Source organism: Pipistrellus kuhlii, unplaced genomic scaffold (assembly GCF_014108245.1).
Source record: "Pipistrellus kuhlii isolate mPipKuh1 unplaced genomic scaffold, mPipKuh1.p scaffold_m20_p_31, whole genome shotgun sequence".
Lineage (NCBI taxonomy): Eukaryota > Metazoa > Chordata > Mammalia > Chiroptera > Vespertilionidae > Pipistrellus > Pipistrellus kuhlii.
The window spans coordinates 1607535-1633390 of NW_023425531.1; the positions used below are offsets into that span (position 1 = coordinate 1607535).

Here is a 25856-nt window from a genome sequence, read left to right on the forward strand (position 1 = left end):
ACTTTAAAAAATACATTGGAAACGATGTGAGTGTCCGTCCACGTGGTGGAGTTGCACAGTGGAAAGCTGCCCTCGTGGCAATGGGACAGGTGGTGACAGCTGTGGTCTGTGTGAGTGGGGGCGGCGGGAGAGGAGCAGGGCCGGCGGTTCCACTTCGCACTCACCGGCGGTCCTGTCTGCCTGACCCGGGAGGAGCTGCAGCTGGTGAATCTGGGTGCTGAGACGTGTCAGTCCTATGGACGACACTGGGTGGGACGGGCAGCCTGACAGGACACGCTGGGGAATTCCAGTCCGGGCAGCACCTGCGCTGGCGATACGGCCGCCGGGGCACCCGGCCACCGGGGTGCGCTGGGTCTGGACTGTGTGGCTACACTGGTGTACGTACAGGATCTCACCCCGGGGCCCAGCAGGCAGCAGGGCGCGGACCTGGCATGAGGACTTCCCTCTGCTCAGTCTCGGCCAGACGCCCTGTGACAGGGCACGGAGGTGGTGCTGCCATCGCCACAGACCAACCCCCAACTCAGACCACAGACACGGGGGGGGGGGGGGCAGCAGGGGGCAGCGGAGGGCGGGGGGGGGCAGCCGGGGGCAGCGGGGGGGGAGTGGGGGGAGCAGGGGGCAGCGGGGGGGGCAGGGGGGGCAGCAGGGTGAGTGGGGGGGGCAGCGGGGCCCACACCCGGGGTTGACAGCCTCTCTCCGGGCCACGTTGGTCTCTGCAGATGAGCTGGACCCAGTTCGTGGACGAGCCAGACACCCCCCCCAAACCCCACCCCCGGCACAGCACATGGCTGGACACTGGCTTCCTCTCCCACAGCCCGTGTGCGAGGGGGTCCACGTGAGGCAGCCTTTGGGAGGGAGACTCCAAACCCCGGCCAGCCCTGCACCCAGGACGGCACTGCCGCTCGCCGGGTGGTGTGGGGTCTGAGTCCCCCCAGGAGAGGGCGGCCTGAGGAGCACCCCCTCCCCATGGGCACCCCTCCCCAGGGGCACCCCCTCCACATGGGCACCCCCGGGGCACCCCCTCCCCATGGGCACCCCCTCCCCATGGGCACCCCCTCCCCATGGGCACCCTCCCCATGGCACCCAGGGGGCACCCCCTCCCCATGGGCACCCCTCCCCATGGGCACCCCGGGGGCACCCCCCTCCCCAATGGGCACCCCCCTCCCATGGGCACCCCTCCCCATGGGCACCCCCTCCCCATGGGCATCCCCTCCCCATGGGCACCCCTCCCCATGGGCACCCCCTCCCCATGGGCACCCCTCCCCATGGGCACCCCCTCCCCGGGGGCACCCCCTCCCCAGGGGCACCCCTTCCAGCTGGATGCTGGCTGCGGGCAGGGGGCGGAGGGGACGTGAGGGACAGATGGATGGATGGATGGATGGATGGATGGATGGATGGATGGAGATGGATGGACGGATGGACGGATGGAAATGGATGGACGGATGGATGGATGGAGGGAGGGAGGTGGAGCCGTGCGGAGAGGGCGGGCTGGAAGGCGGATGGACAGACAGAGGCAGGGGAAGGACAGGGCGCCTTCCAACGGGGAACAGACCGGGAGGGGAGCAAAGGGAGCGGACGACGGGGAGCAGCGAGCAGACGGGGCTGAGGAGCCGGGAGGGCGCAGCCGAGGGGACCAGACCCTCCGCGGCCTCCGCCTCCGCCTCCGCCTCCGGAGCCGGTCCCGGGCGGGGCGGGGCGGGGCGGGGAGCCAGGTAAGGGGGGGGGCGCTGGCCCCGCCCAGGAGGCGGGCGGCGGCGGGAGACGCGGGCAGAGGCGGCGGGAGCTGCGAGGTGAGCGCGGGCGGGACGGGCCGGGGATGGGTGCGGGGGGCCGGGGCGGGGACAGGGGTTGGGGGGCTGGAGATGGGGGGCCGGGGGGGCCTGCACCCCGGACCCGGCGTTAAACGGGGCACTCTGTCGGGGCAGGAACAGGAGCCGGGGAGCCGGGGCGCAGCTCCAGGCACCAGGACTCGCCCAGGGGCTCCCTCCGCCCCCCCGCCCCGCCCTCCCATGACCCCGTGACTCCGTGACCCCGTGACCCCGCGAGGTTCCTGGGCGGCCAGGGGATGTGGGTCCATGGACAGCGGTGGGTTCGGAGGTGCCGTTAGGTTTCAGGTTCTTGCCAAGAGCGCGCCCAGGAAAGGGGGTGCCCAGGCAGCGCCCCAGCCTCTGTCCATCACATCACCCCCGGCAGGAGGACCCCGGTCCTCCCCACCTGCCCCGGTCTGCTCCCCCGGGCATCGGACTCATCCCCGTGCTGACTCAGATTTGGGGTGCCCCCCCAAAACCCGAGAGGGCCAGGGCTGGCAGGGGCGGCCTGCGCCCTCACTCGGAGCTGGGAGAGCGGGCAGGGACAGAGGAAAGGGTCCACCCGAGCTGTCAGGGCCCTGTCCCCCGCCCGGCCCCCGCGACACCCGGGCTCATCACTCCACACTCGCACCCTGTTCTGTGCAGCTCTGTGTGCCAAGCAGAGGCTGCGTCTCTGTGTCCTCACGCACACAGTGGGCCGCACACAGCGGCCCGCAGGTCCAGCCCCATCCTCAGTGCAGTGACGGTGTCTGTTCCAGCTCAGTCTGAGTCCAGAGTGAGGAGGCAGCTGCTCGGTGCCGGCCCTGAGTGCACACCCCTACCCCAAGCCCGTGGGCCTGGGCAGACCTCTGGTGCCCGCACCTGCCCTGGGCCTGGAGACCAGAGCAGCAGTGTGTGTGTATGGGGGGGGGGGGGCAGCATCTGGAGGCGTGTGAGTGTCCAGGGCACAGAGCCCATTGGACCCCATGTGGATTCTCCCCTCCCCCCAACCCTAAACCTTCCTCCTCCCCCTCCTCCTCCTCCTCTTCTCCTTTCCTCCCCCTCCTCCCCCTCTTCCTCCTCCTTCCCTCCTGCCTCCTCCTCCTCCTCCCCCCTCTCTCCTCCCTCTTCCTCCTCCTCCTCCTCTGCCCATCCACCCTCCCCTCTTCCTATCCTCCCCCTCCCCCACCTCTTGTCCTCCCCCTCCCCTCTTCCTATCCTCCCCCTCCCCCACCTCCTGTCCTCCCTCTCCCCCACCTCCTGTCCTCCCCCTCTCCCTCCTCCTGTCCTCCCCCTCCCCCTCTCCCTCCTCCAGTCCTCCTCCTCCCCCTCCCCCTCCTCCCCCTCCTCCTCCTCCCCCTTCCTCCTCCTCCCCCCCCCCTCCCCCTCCTCCCCCTCCCCCCCCCCCTCCCCCCCCCCCCCTCCTCCTCCTCCCCCTCCCCCTCCTCCTGTCCTCCCCCTCCTCCAGCCCTCCTCCTCCCCCTCCTCCCCCTCTCCCTCCTCCTGTCCTCCCCCTCCTCCAGCCCTCCTCCTCCCCCTCTCCCTCCTCCTGTCCTCCCCCTCCTCCAGCCCTCCTCCTCCTCCTCCTCCCCCCCTCCCTCCTCCTGTCCTCCCCCTCCTCCAGTCCTCCTCCTCCCCCTCCTCCCCTCTCCCTCCTCCTCCTCCCCCCCTCCAGTCCTCCTCCTCCCCCTCCTCCCCCTCTCCCTCCTCCTGTCCTCCCCCTCCTCCAGCCCTCCCCCTCCTCCTCCTCCCCCTCCTCCCCCTCCCCCTCCTGTCCTCCCCCTCCTCCCGCCCTCCTCCTCCCCCTCCTCCTCCTCCCCCTCCTCCAGTCCTCCTCCTCCCCCTCCTCCCCCTCCTCCTCCTCCTGTCCTCCCCCTCCCTCTCCTCCAGTCCTCCCCCCTCCTCCAGCCCTCCTCCTCCCCCTCCTCCTGTCCTCCCCCTCCTCCAGCCCTCCTCCTCCCCCTCTCCTCCGCCTCCCCCCTCCTCCTCCTCCCCCTCCTCCCCCTCTCCCCTCCTGTCCTCTCCTCCCCCTCCTCCAGCCCTCCTCCTCCAGGAAGCCCTCTGTTTCCGCAGTCAGAGAGTCACCCCCAACCTGGTGAGGCTCCCCTGCTGCCGTTGCCCGTCTGCGCCGGTCTCCATGGGAACGGGTGTAAGGGACTGGCAGAGGAGCCACGAGGACTCGGTGTGACTCTCAGCCAAGCGGGTGACCTTGGGCCTCTTGTTTCCCCAGCTGTAGCACCCAAGGCCCCGCCGTCTCCGAGTCTCCGAGTCTAAGCCACCCGCCACCTGGGAAGCCGTCAGGAGTCTAACGGGACCGGTCGCTGCACCCAGGGGCCTCCTCGGCCCGGGCTCTGGAACACGGCCTTCATTCCCGCAGGCGCACAGCCACATGGCTCCGTGAGCATGAAGCCCAGCCCCGCGGGCGCCGCCCCGGAGGCCTGCAGAGCCGCGGGCGCCGCCCCGGAGGAGAGCTGCCCCGTCTGCCAGGCCGGGGGAGCGGGCGCCGGCCGGGGGTCCGTGCCCGGGGCTGGCCGGGCGTCTGGTTCAGTGTCAGAGCCTGGGCCTGGTGCTGTGTCCAGACCGACGCCAGGGCCTGCTGCTGCTCCGAGGCCTGGTGCTGCTCCGGGGCCTGCTGCTGCTCCGGGGCCTGGTGCTGCTCCGGGGCCTGGTGCTGCTCCGGGACCTGCTGCTGCTCCGGGACCTGCTGCTGCTCCGGGACCTGCTGCTGCTGTGGGGCCTGGTTCTGCTCCGGGACATGGACTGAGACCTGGACCGGGACCTGGTTCTGCTCCGGGACCTGGTGCTGCTCCGGGACCTGGTGCTGCTCCGGGACCTGGTGCTGCTCCGGACATGGCTGCTCCGGGACCTGCTGCTGCTCTGGGACCTGCTGCTGCTGTGGGGCCTGGTTCTGCTCCGGGACATGGACTGAGACCTGGACCGGGACCTGGTTCTGCTCCGGGACCTGGTGCTGCTCCGGGACCTGGTGCTGCTCCGGGACCTGGTGCTGCTCTGGGACCTGCTGCTGCTCCGGGACCTGCTGCTGCTCCGGGACCTGGTGCTGCTGTGGGGCCTGGTTCTGCTCCGGGACATGGACTGAGACCTGGACCAGGACCTGGTGCTGCTCCAAGACCTGGTGCTGCTCCGGGACCTGCTGCTGCTATGGGGCCTGGTTCTGCTCCGGGACATGGACTGAGACCTGGACCGGAACCTGGTTCTGCTCCAGGACCTGGACCGGGACCTGCTGCTGCTCCGGGACCTGGTGCTGCTCCGGGACCTGGTGCCGCTTCAGGACTTGGGCCAGGACCTGGTGCTGTGTCCAGGCCTACTCCAGGGCCTGCTGGTGCTCTGGGATCTGGACCAGGACCTGGTTCTGCTCTGGGTCCTGGTGCTGCTCTGGGGCCTGGTTCTGCTCTGAAACCTGGACCGGGTCCTGGTTCTGCTCTGGGACCTGGTTCTGCTCCGGAACCTGGTGCTGCTTCAGGTCCGGGGCCTGGGCCAGGACCTGGGTCAGTACCTGGGCCCGGAGCTGGGTCAGTACCAGGGCCGGGACCTGGGTCAGTACCGGGGCCCGGAGCTGGGTCAGTACCGGGGCCCGGAGCTGGGTCAGTACCGGGCCCGGGACCTGGGTCAGTACCGGGGCCCGGAGCTGGGTCAGTACCTGGGCACAGAGCTGGGTCAGTACCGGGGCCTGGAGCTGGGTCAGTACCGGGCCCGGGACCTGGGTCAGTACCGGGGCCCGGAGCTGGGTCAGTACCGGGGCCCGGAGCTGGGTCAGTACCGGGGCCCGGAGCTGGGTCAGTACCGGGGCCCGGAGCTGGGTCAGTACCGGGGCCCGGAGCTGGGCCAGTACCGGGGCCAGGGGCAGGGCCTGGGCTCCGCGGTGAGCCCGGTGAGTCCGCGGCAGCCCCCTCCCCGGCACGGCAGCAGAAGGCTCCGTCCGCACCGGGGCAGGCCCCGCGGCAGAAGGTTCTGGTGACCGGAGGAGGCGGCTACCTGGGCTTCAGTCTCGGCTCCAGCCTGGCCAAGAGCGGCTCTTCCGTCATCCTGCTCGACCTCCGCAGGCCCCAGTGGGAGCTGGTCCCGGGGACCGAGTTCATCCAGGTGCAGTGAGGGCCCGGGCGGGGGCGGCCAGGCTGGGGGGAGGTCAGAGGCCGAGCCGGTCCAGGAGGATGAGGAGTCCACGCTGTTTAAGCTCCACCTCCACCCCGGCTTCCCCGCTGGACGGCCTCGGCCCAGGCTCTGCTCTCTGAGCCTCCGGTTCCCCCCGGGAGGGCCCACGGCACCGGCTCCGGGCTTCGGGCTGGGGAGGCCGGGTCCGCGCACAGCCCGGGAAGCGGGGGGCGGCTGGTGCCGGTGCTGGCTCCCGTGGAGCCTGTAAGCCTGCCCCGCCCTCGGGTCCCGGGGCTCGGCCAGGCCGATCGGCCGCGCTGGGCCTGGCGAGGTGCACGGCTGGTCTCTGCCTGGACCCAAACCTTCGGGCTCCTTCCTCCCGCTCCAGGCCGACGTCCGGGACGAGGCGGCCCTGCTCCGTGCCTTCGAAGGGGTGGACTGTGTCTTCCATGTGGCCTCCCACGGCATGTCCGGTGCCGAGAAGGTGAGCCGTCCGTGCGGCCCTCGCTGTGTGCCTCGCCCGCCCGCCCGGGAGGCCGGCTCGCCCAGCGCCATCGCCGTCCGCCACCCGACTCCAGCCTGCCGCTGGCTGTGGTAGCAGTCCGCGCCCGGAGCCCCTCGCACTGTGAAGGGATGGCACTGCCAGCACTGAGGCCGCAGCGTCTCAGCACAGCCGCACTCGGCGCGGACAGTGTGCTCGTTGGCAGCTGTGTCTGATCACACAACAAGGAAACAGCCTAAGTGCTCACCATGGGGAGGCTGGTTATAAAAAGGTGTGCTGTGTTCACACAACGCAGCTCAAAAGAACCAGGCCACTCAGAGTGTGCTGATCCTGAAAACTTCCCGAGGCGCAGAGATACGGCCTGATATCCTCCTGTTTGCAAAAAAAAAAAAAAAAGCTCGGGTCAATATTTGTGTATTCATATATTTTTATTGATTTCAGAGAAGAAGGGAGAGGGACAGAGAGAAACATCAATGATGAGAGAGGATCATCGATCGGCTGCCTCCTGCACGCCCCCTACTGGGGCTCAAGCCTGTGCCTCTGACTGCACTCAAACCCAGGACCCTCCATCTGCAGGCCGACACCCTATCCACTGAGCCACACGGGCTAGGGCTTGGGTCAATATGTATATACTCACGCCTCTGTGTGTGCCGATGCTGTAAGCACAGATTGTTTCTAGAAATACACAAGACTGGACCCGGTGGCTGCCTCGGGGGGAGGGAGATGGAACGGGACTGGCCGGGAGTTCCTTCCCCGTCACGGCCTGCTGGTTGTGCCTGTGATTGGATTACCTGGTGAGCAAAGAGCGCAGAGGACAGGCGCGCTGCGGGGGTTCGTGGCCCTGGCTCCCGCAGGTCCACGCAGACCGGCTCCTCCTGGCCCTCCCCAGGGCACGGACAGAGCCGCTGGCACTCAGAGAAGGACAGGGACTCCCAGAGCGAAGACACAGTCCGATGCTCTGCAGCCCCGTGTCCCCCTGGGCGAGCGTGCAACGGTCTGCCCGCACGGCACAGACGAGGGAGCGGGGGCCAAATCCTCCGGGCCAGGGAGCTGAGGCCGGCTCGCTGTCCGTGCCTCTGGGGGCCCTGCCGCCCCCACCCTCACTGCTCAGCCGCGGGCGGGCCGAGGCCGCCCCCAACCCGCCCGCCGTCTTGTCTTGTAGCTTCAGAAAGAGCAGATTGAGTCTGTCAATGTCGGAGGCACCAAACTGGTGATCGATGGTAGGCGCTCAGAGTGGCCTGGTGTGTCCCCTCTCTCTCTCCTGCCTCAGGCCCAGCCCCCGGGGGGGCGGAGAGGGGAGCAGGGACAGCTGGGCCTCCTCCCCACCTCCCGCCCGGCGAGGCCTGTGCACACCCTGCCCGGCCGCGGGCCTGCACAGTGGGCAGCGTGTCCCAGGACGGGGGCGAGGGGACAGGGAGGAGCCAAATTGGGAGGCCCCTCCGGGCGCTGGGCACACCTGCACCTCGCTTCCCTCTCTGGCTCTGGAGTGTGTTTTCTGTGTCCCTGGAGTGACTCCCCTCCATGCCATGCTCACACACACACACACACACACACACAGCACACACACGCACACAAAGTACACACCACACCACAACACACACTGCACACACACACACACAGGCACACCACACACACACACACACTCTCACACACACACACACATTCACACACACTCACACACGCACATACACACACTCACACACACACATACACACACTCACACACACACATACTCACACACACATACACACACTCACACACACTCACACACACACTCACACACACATACACACACTCACATACACACACACACTCACACACACTCACACACACACATTCACACACACGCACATACACACACTCACACACACTCACACACACACATTCACACACTCACACACATATACACACTCACATACACACACACTCACACACACACTCACACACACTCACACACACACACTCACACGCACACACACGCAGAGACAATATCTGAGGCCCCACACACGTGTGGTGTGCACGTGTGTGTGCACGTGTGTGTGCATGTGTGTGAGACTTGGTGTCCTGTCCGTAGTCTTTGTCTGCCGCCACGTTCCCAGGCTCATCTACACCAGCACTGTCAACGTCAACAGAGCAGGGACCAGACCCACACCACACGCAAGAAAAGGAGTGTGTGTGTGTGTGTGTGTGTGTGTGTATGCGTGTGTGCGCGCGCGTGTGCGTGTGTGAGTGCATGAGTTTCTGTGTGAGCACAGCACAGAAGCCGGAGCTTCGCTGGCCTGGCACCCAGGGCACAGAGCAGGGACCAGACCCACACCCCACGCAAGGAAAGGAGTGTGTGTCTGCGTGTGTGCGTGTGTCAGTGCGTGAGTGCCCACATGTGTGAGTGCCCGTGTGCATGTGTGTGTGAGTGTGTGAATGTGCGTGTGTGTGCCTGTGTGTGCGTGTGTGAGTGTATATGTGTATGAGTGTGTGTGTCTGTGTGTCTGCGTGTGTGTGTGTGCATGTGCGTGCATGTGTGAGTTCGTGAGTGTGTGCGTGAGTGTGCATGTGTGGGTGTATGTGTGAGAGTGGGCATGTGCATGTGTGTGTGTGTGTGTGTGAGTGTGTGTGAGTGTGAGTGTGTGCGTGTGAGTGTGTGTGTGCATGTGTGAGTGTGCTTGTGAGTGTGTGAGTGTGCATGAGTGTGCTTGTGTGTGTGTGAGTGTGCGTGTACGTGTGTGTGTGCTTGTGTGTGTGAGTGTGTGTGAGTGTGAGTGTGCATGTGTGTGAGTGTGCTTGTGAGTGTGTGTGAGTGTGCTTGTGAGTGTGTGTGAGTGTGCGTGTGTGTGTGTGCTTGTGTGTGTGAGTGTGCTTGTGAGTGTGAGTGTGCGTGTGTGAGTGTGAGTGCGCATGTGTGCACGTGTGTGCGCATTTGTGACTTGGTGCCCTGTCCGCAGTCTGTGTCCGCCAGCGCGTTCCCAGGCTCGTCTACACCAGCACCGTCAACGTGGCTTTCGGCGGGAAGCCCATCGAGCAGGGGGACGAGGACTCGGTGCCCTACTTCCCGCTGGAGAAGGTGCCTGTTCAGGGCGGGCGGCCGGGCCTGGGGCCCGCAGCAGCGGGGAAGGGGGCAGAGCCAGCCAGTCCAGGCCCAGAGAGGGGTCCCCAGCCTCCGGAGCGTGGGCCCTCTTCCACGTGATGGTCACGCCACCGGGACCGCGAAGCCGGACGGCCCGCTCCCGCCCTGCGCGCTCCCGCCCCGCTCGCCCCCCCCCCCCCGCCCCGCGCGCCCCCCCCCGCGCCCCCTCCCGCCCCGCGCGCCCCCCCGCCCCGCCCACCCACCTCCCGCCCCGCACCCCCCCCACCGCCCCGCGCGCCCCCGCCCTGCGCCGGGCTGTGCTCTGAGCCTCTGCTTCCGCCGGCCGCCCTGTGAGGCTGAGAGAGCATGAGGGGCGTGTCAGAACCACTGCCAACCCCACAGGACTCCGTGTCCCCCTCCGTGTTCGTCTCCATGTCCCCCTCTGTGTTCCCCTCCTCCGTGTTCGTCTCCGTGTCACCCTCCGTGTCCCCCTCCTTCGTGTCCCCTTCTGTGTCCCCCTCCTCCGTGTCCCCTCCGCATCCCCCTCCGTGTCCCCCTCCTCCGTGACCTGTTTCCCCTCCTCCGTGTCCCCCTCTGGGTCCCCCTCTGGGTCCTGTGTCCCCTCCGTGTCCCCTCCGTGTCCCGGGCAGCCGGCTGCAGGAGCCGCCCTGAGCTGCTCCGTGGCTTCCACCAGAGGGGAGCGTCCCAGAGCCCAGCCCTGCGGGGCGGGAGGCGGGGCAGCCGGGGCTGAGGGGCGGCGGTCACTGAGGGCCCCTCCCGGCGTGTCCTCCCGGCAGCACATGGACCACTACTCCAGAACCAAGGCCATCGCCGACCAGCTGACCCTCTCGGCCAACGGCACGCCTCTCCCAGGTGAGGACGCGGCCCGCTGCCCTGCCCAGCACGCATGTCCTAGCGTCCAGCTGGCGTGCTCGAGGCCCTGCCTTCGAGAGGACACGTCCCGGGCCGCGGTCCCGCTCCATCCACACTCTGAGCCCAGAGGACCGGGAGGTGGCCCAGCCCGCCCTCAGGCTGCTCCTGGCCGGGCGGGGGACACCAGTGGGAGGGGCCTGTTGAGGGACCCGTGGGAGGAATGTGCTCCCGGTTGGGGTTTGCAGTGGGTGTGGCACGCGGAAGGGCTGCGAGTGACAGACAGATGGATCCAGGGAGCGGCTCCTGCCTCCACAGCGCATTTGCAGGCTGCGGGGAGGAGCAGACAGGCTGCGGGGAGGAGCGGACGGGGAGGAACGGACGGGCTGCGGGAGGAGCGGATGGGGAGGAACGGACGGGCTGCGGGAGGAGCGGACGGGGAGGAACGGACGGGCTGCGGGAGGAGCGGACACAGGCAGGGGCTGTGTGCGGTGGCCATGTGGCTGCCCGGTTTGGTCAGGCCGCCCGAGTTCAGAGCCCAGCCCCACCGCCGGTGGCCTGGGCAGCGCACCCCTCTGCATGCCAGGGTCCTGCTGGGAGGGGTGGGGTGGAGCGGAGTCCGCCTCGGCGCTGTCTGAGGAATGACGATGGCGCTGCAGCGAGGGGACACGGACAGCCTGGTTAGGGGTGCTTCCTGCCCCCACGCCTATTCACATTCAGTTCCACAGGCAGAACTTTCCACAACTTTCACAGCAGCCGTGCTTTCCAAACTCAGGAACCGAGTCGATTTATATAAATCCTCACTATCCAAACACTATCACTGTTTGCTTTCCAAAATTCAGAAACTTAAATCAGAAAACTCAGTTACCGTCCAGTGGCATGGCTCAGTGGTTGAGTGTCAACCTGTGAACCAGGAGGTCAGAGATCGATTCCCGGTCAGGGCACAGGCCCGGGTTGAAGGCTCGATCCCCGTTGTGGGGCGTGCAGGAGGCAGCCGATCAATGCTTCTCTCTCATCATTGATGTTTCTGACTCTCTCTCCCTTCCTCTCTAAAATCAATAAGGATATCTTTTTTAAAAATGAAAGTAAACTCTGTTACCCTCACTACCTAAACTCAGGGACCAATTGGTTTTGGAAAGCCAGGGTGCTTGTAGTTATAAACCCTGAAATTTAGAGGGGAGGACACTGAGCTGAGAGGGTAACTGACTTAACTCAAGGTCACACAGTCTTAGGCGGCAGATGTGGGATTTGAACCCTTTCTCTGCCTCGGGGGTCTAACACCAGTGCTTGGGGCCTCACCCCCATCCTACACTGTAGCCACAGCTGAGCAGGGCTCTGAGAACGAGCTCTTTTCCCTAAAATCCTCCCCACAGCCCCGGCCAGATGCTCAGTTAGTTGGAGCATCATCCCGCAGGGTTGTGATTTCGATGATTCCTGGTCAGAGCACATACCTAGGTTGTGGGTTTGATCCCTGTCAAGGGGCACATGGGAGGCAGCTGATCAATGTTTTTCTCTCTCTCCCTTTCTCTCTCTCTAAAATATAAAAATAAAAATACTAAGTAAACATATCCTCAGGTGAGAATTTAAAAAAATCAGAATCCTCCCCACCCCATCACCCTGGGCCTATCAGGAGCTTCCAGCTGTGTTTTCCTAGAGGTTTTGACCCTGTGCCGTTGAATTCTCTTCTCTACCTGCCCCCACTGTACCCTCTGCCACCCTTCCACGCACTCGCTTATGCACACACACACACACACACACACTCGTGCTTGCGCACACAGGACCAGCAGCCGAGAAGCCAGACACCTAATCCTCAGGCCAAGAATTATTTATATGAGCATCCCCCACTTTCCATGGTCAAGAGAGTCACGGATATCCTGGGCCCGGGCGTCTGTGACGTGCCTGCCGTGCCCCGCCGGCCAATGTCACTGCAACCCGACCCTCCCCCTGTGCCAGGGACCGGAGTCTAAAATTAGCCTCAGGCTGTTACAGACACGCTCACCTGATACCGGCCTCGAGGCCAGCCCGCCGCCCGGGCGGTTTCCTGCCTTCGCTGCCCCGGCTGCCCCTGGGCCTGGCCGGGCCCTGTCCCTGCCGGACGGAGGCTGTGTGCAGAGCCCGGCCGGGGCGGGGCTGGTGCGCGCCTCAGGGGCCCTCGTGTCCTGTCCCAGGACAAACGGCCACCCGCCTGGTGGCTCAGCCCGGCCGCCGGCCCGCTCCCTCGAAGGCTCCCGGTCCTTCGGGCCCTCCCGCCCACCCGGGGGGGGGGCAGCGTCCAGTCTCGGCCTCGGGCTCCACAGGGCCGCTCCACTCCGGTCTCTCTGAGTCTCGTGTGAGGGCACCGGGCGTGGCTTAGGGACCACCCCGGGGATCCGGGACCACCTTGTGTGAGGTCCTTGTACCTGTGCGAAGGCCCTTTTCCCAACGAGGCCGGACAGCAGCCTCCGGGCTTGTGTGTCTTCAGAGCTGCCAGCCAACCCCTTCCCTGGGCCTCATCGTCAGTGAGGAGCTGATCCGGGAAGCAGTTGGGGGGTGTGACTGTGGCCCGCAGACACTGGTCCTGGCTAACCGGCGGGACCGGGAGGTTGTGGGACAGAAATTTCTAGAAAAATGGCCGTGGGGGCGGCCCTCAGGGCGGAGGGGCGGGAGGGGCGGGAGCTGAGGGCCAGTCTGGGTAAGCCCCTCCTCGGACCGCTTTCCTGGGGGAGCACAGGTTACTGGCCAGCCGCCTCAGGGCCAGAGGCCCAGCTGGACCACAGTCCTGACCTCACACAGGGAGAGGGTGAGCTTGGGGTGCAGCCGTGTGGGGTTCCCAAGTAGAGCATCGTCCAGGGGGCCCCATCTCAGCTGAGGAGTTGAGGCTGAGTGTCAAGTAATGTACAGAGAAGTAATTTTTTAAAATTTAAGTGTAAAGCACAAATGGGGTTTAAGAACAAACTGAAAATTTCACGGGCTTTCTTAAAATGTGAAAGAAATATTTGTGGCAGCCCTTTGGGCTACACCCCAAAGGAGACACCTCTATCTCCCCACACGTGGGGGCCCTGGGAGAGAATTTGGGGAGCCCTGCACCAAGCTCTGCCTTGGCCAGGCCCCGCGGGCACGGAGCTGTCCCCAACTCCTGTGCGGACGGCTCGCCCTGTCCTGCCTGCGGTGCTGGTCCCCCCAGCACCCACCCAGCACGGGTTTCCGGGTGGGGAGACGAGGCTGGAGGCTGGGGACAGGGTCTGCCTGTCCTGCCGTGTCCCTGAGAGGCAGCGTCAGCGGGGCGCCTGGGCCGTGGCCCCACCTCAGCGCCACAAAGCCGAGTGGTGTCCTTAGACGGATCACAGCCCTGTGCGGATTGGGCTCCGGGCTGCCTGCAGGGAGAGAGACCGCAGTTTCCCGCGTGGGCCACGGTCCTCATCCAGCCGAGGGTCAGAGGGGGAAGGACTCCGCTGCTGGCCAGTGGGGTGCGGCCGGTGCGGCCGTAATGAGCACAGGGGCCTCGGGGAATCCGTCTGCCCCGGGCGGTGCGCACCTGCACCCAGGTCTCACTGTGACTGGCCGGTGAGCATCCTGAGGGCGGGAACCACCTTGGTCATCGTAGGCTCTCCACAGCATCCACCCCAAGCCCTAGCGCGTGAGGCAGGGGCAGGGGAAAAGGAGCAAACATCTGAATAGTGTTTGCTGAACGACTAACTGACTGACTGAGAGAATACTAACTGAATGAGGAAACCCCAAGGACCTGTTTTCCCTGCGAACCTGTCCCAGTGAGGCCCAGGCGGTGCGGGCAGCCCTCTGTCCCCCTCTGGCCGGCCTCCGCTGACGCCGCCCCGTGTCCTAGGAGGAGGCACCCTGCGGACCTGCGTCCTCCGGCCCCCGGGGATCTACGGCCCCGAAGAGCAGCGGCACCTGCCCCGCGTGGCGGTACGTCGTCCGGTCCGCACGGCGGTCCAGGCCCCGCCTGCAGCAGGCTCGGGCGGGTTCCTGTGCGGGCCCTCAGCCCCGGGAGGGGCCGCCAGGCTGGCTCTCAGGTGTGCCCGCCGGGTGAGGGCGTGGGTGGCAGACACGGAGCTGTGGCCCCACTCACAGGTGGGCCCCACGGGGCCAGGTGGCTCATCTCATGCCGCCAGCACCAGAGTCTTCGTGCAAAAAGCCTCTCTCCAGAGAAAGCTGGCAAAGGGGCTTTGGCGGGCCCTGGCCTCAGCTTTGTCAGAGCCGGGCAGGGGACACGGCAGGTCACAGACTCAGGGTGGTGAGGTCACACGGGCAGGTCGCAGACTCATGTGGCGGGGTCACACGCAGGTCACAGGCTCGGCGTGGTGAGGTCACACGGCAGGTCACAGGCTCGGCGTGGTGAGGTCACACGGCAGGTCACAGGCTCGGCGTGGTGAGGTCACACGGGCAGGTCACAGGCTCGGCGTGGTGAGGTCACACGGCAGGTCACAGACTCTGTGTGGCGGGGTCACACGGCAGGTCACAGGCTCAGCGTGGTTAGGTCACACGGGCAGGTCACAGGCTCGGCGTGGCGGGGTCACACGGCAGGTCACAGGCTCGGCGTGGCGAGGTCACACGGGCAGGTCACAGGCTCGGCGTGGTGAGGTCACACGGCAGGTCACAGACTCGGCGTGGTGAGGTCACACGGCAGGTCACAGGCTCGGCGTGGTGAGGTCACAGGGCAGGTCACAGGCTCGGCGTGGTGAGGTCACACGGCAGGTCACAGACTCGGCGTGGTGAGGTCACACGGCAGGTCACAGACTCGGCGTGGTGAGGTCACACGGCAGGTCACAGGCTCGGCGTGGTGAGGTCACACGGCAGGTCACAGGCTCGGCGTGGTGAGGTCACACGGCAGGTCACAGGCTCGGCGTGGTGAGGTCACATGGGCAGGTCACAGGCTCGGCGTGGTGAGGTCACACGGCAGGTCACAGGCTCGGCGTGGTGAGGTCACACGGCAGGTCACAGGCTCGGCGTGGTGAGGTCACACGGCAGGTCACAGGCTCGGCGTGGTGAGGTCACACGGCAGGTCACAGACTCGGTGTGGCGGGGTCACACGGCAGGTCACAGGCTCGGTGTGGTGAGGTCACACAGCAGGTCACAGACTCGGCGTGGTGAGGTCACACAGACAGGTCACAGGCTCGGCGTGGTGAGGTCACACTGCAGGTCACAGGCTCGGCGTGGTGAGGTCACACAGCAGGTCACAGACTCGGCGTGGTGAGGTCACACAGACAGGTCACAGGCTCGGCGTGGTGAGGTCACACGGCAGGTCACAGACTCGGCGTGGTGAGGTCACACAGACAGGTCACAGGCTCGGCGTGGTGAGGTCACACGGCAGGTCACAGGCTCGGCGTGGTGAGGTCACACGGGCAGGTCACAGGCTCGGCGTGGTGAGGTCACACTGCAGGTCACAGACTCGGTGTGGTGAGGTCACAGGGCAGGTCACAGGCTCGGCGTGGTGAGGTCACACGGGCAGGTCACAGACTCGGTGTGGTGGGGTCACACTGCAGGTCACAGACTCGGCGTGGTGAGGTCACACTGCAGGTCACAGGCTCGGCGTGGTGAGGTCACACTGCAGGTCACAGGCTCGGCGTGGTGAGGTCACACGGCAGGTCACAGGCTCGGTGTGGTGGGGTCACACGGGCAGGTCACAGGCTCGGTGTGGTGGGGTCACACGGGCAGGTCACAGGCTCGGCGTGGTGAGGTCACACGGCAGGTCACAGACTCGGTGTGGTGGGGAATTTATGAGAAGAAGAACGAGAAGATGAGTGCTTGGAAGGGAGGGAAGTCCAGGAGGACTTCCTGGAGCAGGTGACGAAGGAGAAGAAGGAAGTGGGTGGCGGAGAGAAGGCTGTCCAAGCAGAGGAGACGGCATGGGACACGCCTGGGATGGGACCGACAGGAGCTCGCTCTGGGCGTGGGGACAGTCCTGCCTGTGGGCTTAGGGTCTCGTCCAGGGCGGAGGGTGGCAGCGTGGCGCATGGCCGGCGTGTGCAGACACAGGGAGGTGTTCGAGGCTGAGGAGCAGGAGCGGGCAGTGGGGTCAGGGAGCAGGGACATGAGCATCCGTGTGAGGGGAGGCAGAGCACAGCACGGGGACTGAGGAGGCGCCTCCAGCAGACGGAGCAGCACGGAGCCCTAGGAGGCGTCAGTGTGTTCCCGGGGCAGACGGGCCTGGGGACCCACAGGCCGGGGCCTGTCCACGGGAGCTGGAGCGGGACCAGAAGGCCGCTGTTGGGCCTGAGGCTTTCCCCTGCCAGACCGAGCGGGGACACGCCTTCCACCCAGGGCTGAGGTGCCCCTGGCCCAAGGGGACACAGCGGGGGCCCCAGGAGGACGCAGCAGGGCGGGGGGGGGGGGGGGGGTGGACACGACGACGTGGAGCGGGAGGCGGGAGGGGCACATTGGGGACCCCAGGAGGACGCAGCAGGGCGGGGGGTGGGGGTTAGGGGGGGGGCACAGCGGGAGGCGGGAGGGGCACAGCAGGGGCCCCAGGAGGACAAAGCAGGGGGGGGGGGGCAGCGGGAGGCGGGAGGGGCACAGCGGGGGCCCCAGGAGGACAAAGCAGGGCGGGGGGGGGGGGCGCGCAGCGGGAGGCGGGAGGGGCACAGCGGGGGCCCCAGGAGGACACAGCAGGGCGGGGGGGGGGGGGGGCGCAGCAGGAGGCGGGGGGGGAGGACACGCAGTGGGGGTCGGGGGGCGCAGTGGGAGCCCCAGGACACAGCGGGGGCGGGGGGGGGGGTATGCAGCGGGAGCCCGGGTAGGGGGCGCAGCAGGGGGCCGGGGGGGGGGGGACGCAGCGGGAGCCCGGGTTGGGGGTGCAGCGGGGGGCTGGGGGGGGGGACGCAGCGGGAGCCCCGGGTTGGGGGTGCAGCGGGGGGCCGGGGGGGGGGGACGCAGCGGGAGCCCCGGGTGGGGGGTGCAGCGGGGGGCCGGGGGGGGGGGGGGGGACGCAGCGGGAGCCCCGGGTGGGGGGTGCAGCGGGGGGCCGGGGGGCCACTTCAGGACCGGTGTGAGCTGAGGGCGGCAGGGTGGAGGAAGCGGTGGGTCCAGGACAGACTGAGAGCGCAGCCCCCTGGGCCTGCGGGTGAGCCAATGTGGGGTCCGAGCAGAGGAAGAGCAAGGCCCCCCTCCCCGGGGGCTGAGAGCACGACGGGCACCAGCCCCGGGACAGCGTGGGGTTGGGGTTGGGGTTGGGGTTGGGGTGGGGGTGGGGGGGTTGGGGTGGGGGGGGTGGGGGGGGTTGGGGTGGGGGTGGGGTGGGGGGGTGGGGGGGGGTGGGGGGGGGGGTGGGGTTGGGGTGGGGGTTGGGTTGGGGTTGGGGATGGGGTTGGGGTTGGGGTTGGGGTTGGGGTTGGGTTGGGGTTGGGGTTGGGGGTGGGGGTTGGGGTGGGGGTCGGGGTCGGGGTCGGGGTCGGGGTCGGGGTCGGGGTCGGGATGGGGGTCGGGGTCGGGTCGGGGTGGGGGTGGGGGTCGGGGTCGGGGTCGGGGTGGGGGTCGGGGTCGGGTCGGGGTGGGGGTGGGGTCGGGGTCGGGGTCGGGGTGGGGGTCGGGGTCGGGTCGGGGTGGGGGTGGGGGTCGGTCGGGGTCGGGGTCGGGGGTGGGGGTGGGGGTGGGGGTTGGGGTCGGGGTGGGGGTCGGGTCGGGGTGGGGGTGGGGGTCGGGTCGGGGTGGGGGTCGGGTCGGGGTGGGGGTGGGGTCGGGTCGGGGTCGGGGTCGGGGTGGGGGTGGGGGTCGGGTCGGGGTCGGGGGGTGGGGGTCGGGTCGGGGTCGGGGTGGGGTCGGGTCGGGGTCGGGGTGGGGGTCGGGTCGGGGTCGGGGTGGGGGTCGGGTCGGGGTCGGGGTGGGGGTGGGGGTGGGGTCGGGTCGGGGTCGGGGTGGGGGTCGGGTCGGGGTCGGGGTGGGGGTCGGGGTGGGGGTTGGGGTGGGGGTGGGGGTCGGGTCGGGGTCGGGTCGGGGTCGGGTCGGGGTCGGGTCGGGTCGGGGTCGGGTCGGGGTCGGGGTGGGGGTCGGGGTCGGGGTGGGGGTCGGGGTCGGGTCGGGGTCGGGTCGGGGCTGGGGTCGGGTCGGGGTCGGGTCGGGTCGGGTCGGGCCCGCAGCAGAGATGGAAGGCCGGGAGCACCGGGTCGTGTCCATCACCCCCCAGAGCCACATCCAGAAGAGGCTGTTCATGTTCCGCTTCGGGGACCGCGGCGCCAGGATGAACTGGGTCCACGTGCAAAACCTGGTGCGGGCGCACGAGCTGGCGGCCGAGGCGCTCACCGCGGCCAAGGGCTTCGTGGCCGTGAGTCCGTGCGTCCTCCCGCGGCAGCGCCCCCCCCTCCCCCGCCCGCCCCGCCCGCCCCCCTCCCCCGCCCGCCCCGCCCCCCCCCCCCTCCCCCGCCCGTCCCGCCCCGCCCCGCCCTGTCCGTCCGAGGGGCTCCGGCCCGCAGACCGCCTCCTCCCCCCGCAGGGCGGGCCAGTCTGCCACCCGAGTCGCCGGGCACCCGCGGGGCTGCCCAGAGTGGCCGGCCGGGGGCTGGCGCCGCAGGGGCGGGAGGAGGCCTGACTGTCCCTCCGTGTCCCCAGAGCGGGCAGGCCTACTACATCAACGACGGGGAGAGCGTCAACCTCTTCGAGTGGATGGCGCCGCTGGTAGGTCCCGGGTGCCACCCCTCTGCTCGCCCTGCACCCTCCCGCGCTAACACGCAGACTCCATTTCCAAAGCCGGGTAACACCGGCCCTGCCTGGAGCTGGGCGCTGGCTGTCCTGTCCTGTGTTCCCCGGTGGGCAGTCCCTCCAGGGTGCGTCCCCGCCCACACCCTCCGCACGCCTGGGCCCCGCCCCCATGGCCACGTGGAAGCGCCCCTGGGAGCCGCGGACGCACACAGACGAAGCGTGCGAATGACCCGGGCACCCCGCCCGGCACTCGGCCTGCGGGGCTTCCGGCTTCACTTCGGACCCGCACGGTGGGCCGGCGCGGGCGGCCGGCCGGAGGGACCTCTGTGGGCCGGAGGAGAGAGCGTGTGGCTGTTCCGCTCCAGCCCGGGGACGTCTTGACCTCAGGCCCGTTCCCTTGCAGTTCGAGAAGCTGGGGTACAGCCAGCCCTGGATCCAGGTGCCCACCTCCTGCGTCTACCTGACGGGTGAGCAAAGGAAGGGCGTCAGCAGCCCCCCACGTCCCGGGACCTGCACTCCCAGGGCCGGGCGGAGGCGAGGGTGCCCGAGGGCCGGTACTGAGGCGACCTCACTCCAGCCGGTGCGCCCAGCCCGCACGCCCTCCCCGCCCCTCCCCTGCGTGTTAAAACCTCGTGCCACGTGCTAGGTGGGTCGTGTGGGGTCCATGGTAGAGGAGAGGCAACCAAGGCCCTGATAGATCGGTGGCCTGCCCGCGCGCCAGGGCGAGAAGAGGGCATTCACCCCGGGGCCTGCACTGGAGGGCATCGCACTCTGGCCCCAAGGCCGTCCTGAGCCAGGTGCTTTGGGACTTGAAGTACCACTTTGACCCTAGACTCTCCTCCTCACCATGAAGGCCAGTCTCTGCTCACACCCCATCCCCTGCCGGCCACCTCAAGCGCAGCAGAGCAAGGGTTAGGCGTGCAGAGCAGGGGTTAGGGGAGCAGAGCAGGGGGTAGGGGAGCAGAGCAGGGGTTAGGGGAGCAGAGCAGGGGTTAGGGGAGCAGAGCAGGGGTTAGGGAGCAGAGCAGGGGTTAGGGGAGCAGAGCAGGGGTTAGGGGAGCAGAGCAGGAGTTAGGGGAGCAGAGCAGATAGGGGAGCAGAGCAGGGGTTTAGGGTTAGGGAGCAGAGCAGAGGGGTTAGGGTTAGGGGAGCACGAGCAGGGGTTAGGGTTAGGGGAGCAGAGCAGGGGTTAGGGGTTAGGGGAGCAGAGCAGGGGTTAGGGTTAGGGGAGCAGAGCAGGGGTTAGGGTTAGGGGAGCAGAGCAGGGGTTAGGGTTAGGGGAGCAGAGCAGGGGTTAGGGTTAGGGGAGCCAGAGCAGGGGGTTAGGGGTTAGGCGAGCAGTGCTGGGGTTAGGGGGTTAGGCGGAGCAGAAGCAGGGGTTAGGGGTTAGGGGAGCAGAGGCAGGGTGTTAGGGGTTAGGGGAGCAGAGCAGGGGTTAGGGTTTAGGGGAGCAGAGCATGGTTGTTCGGGTTAGGGGAGCAGAGCAGGGGTTAGAGGTTTAGGCGAGCAGAGCAGGGGTTAGGGGTTAGGGGAGCAGAGCAGGGGTTAGGGGTTAGGGAGGAGCAGAGCGCAGGGGTTAGGGGTTAGGGGAGCAGAGCAGGAGTTAGGGGAGCAGAGCAGGGGTTAGGGGTTAGGGGAGCAGAGCAGGGGTTAGGGGTTAGGGGAGCAGAGCAGGGTTAGGGGTTAGGGGATCAGAGCAGGGGTTAGGGTTAGGGGATCAGAGCAGGGGTTAGGGTTAGGGGAGCAGAGCAGGGGTTAGGGTTAGGGGAGCAGAGCAGGGGTTAGGGGTTAGGCGAGCAGAGCAGGGGTTAGGGGTTAGGGGAGCAGAGCAGGGGTTAGGGGTTAGGGGAGCAGAGCAGGGGTTAGGGTTAGGGGAGCAGAGCAGGGGTTAGGGTTAGGGGAGCAGAGTAGGGGTTAGGGGAGCAGTGCTGGGGTTAGGCTTGTGGTGTTCACCCTGGGGACGGGGCCTGTGTCACTGGGGGCGGTGCTCCTGGGAACCTCCACGGGTCCCGTATTTTACAGGCGCTGGGATGCTGCCTTTTAAAAATGTATTTTTTATTGATTTCAGAGAGGACGGGAGAGGAGAGAGAGAGAAACATCAATGATGGGAGAGAACCATCATTGGGGATGGAGCCAGGAGGCTTGCCTGTTAAACAGGAGTTTGTACAATGTTGTCACTGGGGCTCACGGGCGGGAGGGATGCTCAGAGTCCGCATCGCACGGCGATTGACACTCCTTAGGCTCCGGAGCTTTCCGGGCTCCGGGAGCCAGCTGAGACTGAAGGCTCTTAGCCCTGCTGCACACTGCGGTCCACCGGGGCTTCTAAAATATAACAACGCCTCGGCCGCACCCAGAACATCCATCTGTGGGACCGGGGGCAGAGAAGCATCAGCTGCCTTTGCGGAGGTCCAGAGCGCAACCCAGGAGGAGCCCCCGCCCGGCTTCTTCCTCTCCTACTCGCGAGCGCGTCCATATAACAAAAGCCCAACAGGCAAGGTGCCCTCGCCCGGGAGTTCCACGGGGCAGGGCCTGTGGCTGCGTGGAGGGAGGCCCCCGCGCAGCCGCAGCCTCCAGGACCCCCCGCGCACACATGTCCTGCCGGGTCTCTGGCGTTGGGATGGAGGTGATGAGGCAGGCGTTACGGGGAGGTAACCTGGAGTCTGCTCGGTCCGTCCTTAAAATGTGGTAACAGCTTAACTGTGCCGTTTCTCGGCCGAATAAGGAGTGAGGAGCCACAGACAGAGCATGTCTGCAAAGGGAAGACTCCTCCTGGCAGAGCAATAGCGGACAGGCCCCAGGGCCCTGCAGGTAGCGAGAGCTAGGCGCCCTGGGCAGCGGCCTCTCTCCCACAGCCGTGCTGATGGAGTACCTGCACCTGGCACTCAGGCCCCTCTGCAGCGTCCCGCCCCTGCTCACCCGCAGCGAGGTAAGAGCTGCTGGGCCTGTGCCCCGCACCTCACCCCTTCCTGCCCGGCCCCCCACCGCCACCACCCTCACCCCTTCCTGCCCCGTCCCCCCACCGCCCCCACCCCCCCCTTCCCCCACCGCCACCACCCTCACCCCTCCTGCCCCGTCCCCCCACCGCCACCACCTCCCTCTCCCTGCCCCCTGTCCCCCACCGCCACCACCCTCACCCCTTCCTGCCCCGTCCCCCCACAGCCACCACCTCCCTCTCCCTGCCCCCTGTGCCCCCCACCGCCACCACCTCCCTCTCCCTGCCCCGTCCCCCCCACCGCCACCACCCTCACCCCTTCCTGCCCCCGTCCCCCCACCGCCACCACCTCCCTCTCCCTGCCCCGTCCACCCCACCGCCACCACCTCCCTCTCCCTGCCCCCTGTCCCCCCACCGCCACCACCCTCACCCCTTCCTGCCCCCTGTCCCCCCCACCGCCACCACCCTCACCCCTTCCTGCCCCCTGTCCCCCCACCGCCACCACCTCCCTCTCCCTGCCCCCTGTCCCCCCACCGCCACCACCCTCACCCCTTCCTGCCCCGTCCCCCCCACCGCCACCACCCTCACCCCTTCCTGCCCCGTACCCCCACCGCCACCACCCTCACCCCTTCCTGCCCCCTGTCCCCCCACCGCCACCACCCTCACCCCTTCCTGCCCCGTCCCCCCACCGCCACCACCTCCCTCTCCCTGCCCCCTGTCCCCCCACCGCCACCACCCTCACCCCTTCCTGCCCCGTCCCCCCACCGCCACCACCTCCCTCTCCCTGCCCCGTCCCCCCACCGCCACCACCTCCCTCTCCCTGCCCTCTGTCCACCCCCACTGCCACCACCCCTCGTCCCTCTGGCACTGTGACTGGGACTGGCTGAGATCTCGGAACCCCCTGGGGGCACAGGTCTGGGCTAGGTCCTTTGTGAGCATCTGACCCTGGGCTTTGCTGAGGCCGAGTGTTCTCTCTCACTCTGAATGGTGACAGCTCCAAGCCCTTCTCATCATTATCATCTCCTCCAGTCTATCCTCCCAGCCAACCCGGAGGCTCCAGAAACAGGCCCCATGACCTTTACTGTTTATTGTTACCTATTTATTTCTAATATGTCTTTATCGATTTCAGAGAGGAAGGGAGAGGGAGAGAGAATCATCCATCACCTGCCTCCTGCGTGCCCCACGCTGGGGATCAAGTCCATAACCCGGGCATGTGCCGTGACCAGGAATCGAACCGTGGCCTCCTGGTTGACGATCAACCACTGAGCCACGCAGCCGGGCATGACTTTTACTTTTTAGAATGCCACAACTCCCCACCTACTCTGCCAACTCGCAGCACACTGCCGCCCTGAGCCTTTGGCTCCGGGTCCCTGTGCATGCTTACCGCACGGTGTGTACATACCAAGTGCCTGCTCTGCACAGACGTGCTTTCAGAGAGCCGTGTCTCTCCTAGCACATGCAGTTAAGGAGAGGGCGTGTTCGTGCAGAAAACTTTATGGGTGTCTGGTGTTTTTGCAGAACCCTCCCTGTGCACTCTCATTGGTTTTCTCCGCTGGCCTGGGAGGCACTGCACTCGGGCAGTCCTGGTAGGTTAGGAAGGGAAAGAGAATTATGGTTGTGATCTCACTTTCTGGTGAGAAACAGGACTAGAAAAGTCAGTGATCTGTCCTCGGTCACCCCGTTCTGGAACTGGCAAGGCACCCCAAGCTTCGTGCTCCCCACCCGGCAGTGGAGGCTGGGCAGAAACGGGCAGGTCGCACAGCCTCTCCTGGAACCATCGGAGGGGCAGGGGGATGGAATGGGGACACAGCGCCATCGTGTGAGCAGCTGCTTTCTTTTTTTCTTTTTTTAAAATATTTTTTGACTTTTTACAGAGAGGAAGAGAGAGGGATAGTTAGAAACATCAATGAGAGAGAAACATCTATCAGCTGCCTCCTGCACACCCCCTACTGGAGGTGTGGGTGTGGGGCTCCTGCAGCCTGGCCGTCTGCACACAGGGGCCTGCTGCACACCCCCGGCCTCCTGCAACCCAGGTACATGCCCTTGACCGGAATCAAACCCAGGACCTTCAGTCCGAAGGCCAACGCTCTATCCACTGAGCCAAACCGCTGTTTTCTGTCTCTAACCATCACCTCTGCTCTGGGTGTCCACATTCCCACCGGCTCACAGGGAGAAACAGCCGGCCTGTGCTCCTCGCTTCGATAGCGGGGCTGAGAGCTGACCTGCAGCCAGACCTGAGGCTGTGAACCAACCACAGCGTGTGCAGTGAGCCAGGGGTCAGTGTGGGCTGCTGACTGCCCGGCGGGGCTCCCTGGCTGGCAGCTCCGGGCAAAGGAGCCCCTCCCGGGGTGGCCTGGCGCCTCTGCCGCTCGGCCTGCGCACACAGCCGGCCTCCGGCTAGAACCGGAGGTTTCCTCACTGAACTTGCACTTGACAGGCCCCGCTGGGCGCCGCAGGCAGACACGGTCCCTTCCCAGAGCCCACAGCCCGGAGGCCCAGCCGGAGCTCAGGCGCACAGCCGGGCCGGGCCGTTCCGAGGCGGCGGCAGGGAGGGGCCATGGCCTGGGCTCAGGAGGTCACAGGAGCTCCGCACGGCGCCCCGCAGGTGCACAGCGTGGCCGTGACGCACACCTTCCAGATCCGCAAGGCGCGCGCGCAGCTGGGCTACGCCCCCGACAAGTTCCACTTCGCCGACGCCGTGGAGCACTTCGTGCGCGCCCGCCCGCCGCCCCGCCGGGCCCGCGCGCGGGGGCTGCTGCGGCTGCTGCTGGCGCTGCTGCTGCTCGGCCTGCTCGCCGCCCTGCTGCTCCGAGGCCGGCGGCCGGCGGCCTGACCGTCTGACCGTCTGACCGGGCCCAGCCCCGCCTCACCCTCCGCTGGACCCGCCCCGCCTCACCCTCCGCCTGACACCCCTCTGGGCCTCGGTCCTGCTGCCCGCTCGGGCCTGGCCCGGTTCCGATGAGGCCCTAGCCTTAAGCCTGCCCCGCCTAACGGGACTGCCCCCCACCCCGGTCCAGCCTGGGTCGCCTCGGGTCTCCCCGCTTTGGTTCCTCCTTTTCCGGACGGAGGGGTGCGCCGGAGCCCAGCCTGGCTGCTCCTCCCTCTGGGCCCGGCCCCGCCCCCCCGCGTGTCCTGCTCCGGCCCCGCCCCTCCCGCTCCGGCCCCGCCCCTCTACGCGTCCTGCCCCGCCCCTCCCGCTCCGGCCCCGCCCCGCCCGTCCGGCCCCGTCCCTCTTACGTGTCCTGCCCGGCCCCGCCCCGCCCTTCCGCTCCGGCCCCGCCCCTCCTACGTGTCCTACCCGACCCCGCCACTCCCCGCGTGTCCTACACAGCCCCGCCCTTCCGCTCCGGCCCCGCCCCTCCCTTCATCTCCGGCCCCGCCCCCTCGCCCCCTTCCCAGGTGGGTTCTCGGCCCGGCCTCCGCGGGCCCGTGTGGCAGCTCCGTCGTCCGCTGCAGCCTCTCCGGGGACCAGGCTCTCCTCGCTCCCCGCGCCTCCGGGGCTGCTCCTGGGTCTTCTCGGGACCCCGGGGACCGTTCTGGAAGCGCTGATGGCTCCCGCCGGGCTCCGGCAGGCCCCTGTGTGCGGACGGCCAGGCTGCAGGAGCCCCACACCCACGCGTCTGCCCGCCCAGCCCGGCCCTTTGGACTTCCGTTTAGTCTGGGGGTGACTCAGCGTAGCAAACAGCACCAGCAGCGACATTCAAAGCAAAACAAAAGCTTTTTAAATAATTAAACGTCTGGGAAAGTTCCAATATGGTTATTTCAGGAAGAATTAGGACTTGGTCGTATTTTATGATTTAGTACGGCTTCTGTTTGCTAAGGAGAGGGCAGTGGGGGTCGCCATCATCTTTGACATTTAAACCCACAAAACGCCTTAAGCAGCCTCGCTTTCCGCAGGGGCGGACGCCGGCGGCGTGTGTCAATGTTAGCGGTGTGTCCATACTCCGGGAGCATCACACAGGCCCG

The 25856-nt window shown here is 67.3% G+C and overlaps 1 protein-coding gene across 1 annotated transcript; it reads left to right on the plus strand.

Moving 5' to 3' along the window:
* The first annotated feature begins 4042 nt into the window (after positions 1-4042).
* SDR42E2 (short chain dehydrogenase/reductase family 42E, member 2) lies at positions 4043-25042 on the plus strand. The gene is made up of 12 exons (XM_045589343.1): positions 4043-4336; positions 4982-5888; positions 6286-6381; positions 7562-7619; positions 9339-9457; positions 10258-10333; positions 14151-14233; positions 18447-18584; positions 18869-18934; positions 19362-19425; positions 21811-21884; positions 24496-25042. The coding sequence occupies exons 1-12, from the start codon at positions 4191-4193 to the stop codon at positions 24721-24723; spliced, it is 2055 nt and encodes a 684-aa protein (XP_045445299.1). The 5' UTR covers positions 4043-4190; the 3' UTR covers positions 24724-25042.
* The last annotated feature ends 814 nt before the right edge of the window (positions 25043-25856 follow it).

Excerpts from the sequence above, each read along its gene's own strand:
- SDR42E2 (XM_045589343.1), top strand. The coding sequence starts at position 4,191 with ATGAAGCCCAGCCCCGCGGGCGCCGCCCCGGAGGCCTGCAGAGCCGCG. Across the intron at positions 5,889-6,285 it reads CGGGGACCGAGTTCATCCAG|GCCGACGTCCGGGACGAGGC; the intron begins GTGCAGTGAGGG and ends CTCCCGCTCCAG. Across the intron at positions 7,620-9,338 it reads CACCAAACTGGTGATCGATG|TCTGTGTCCGCCAGCGCGTT; the intron begins GTAGGCGCTCAG and ends CCCTGTCCGCAG.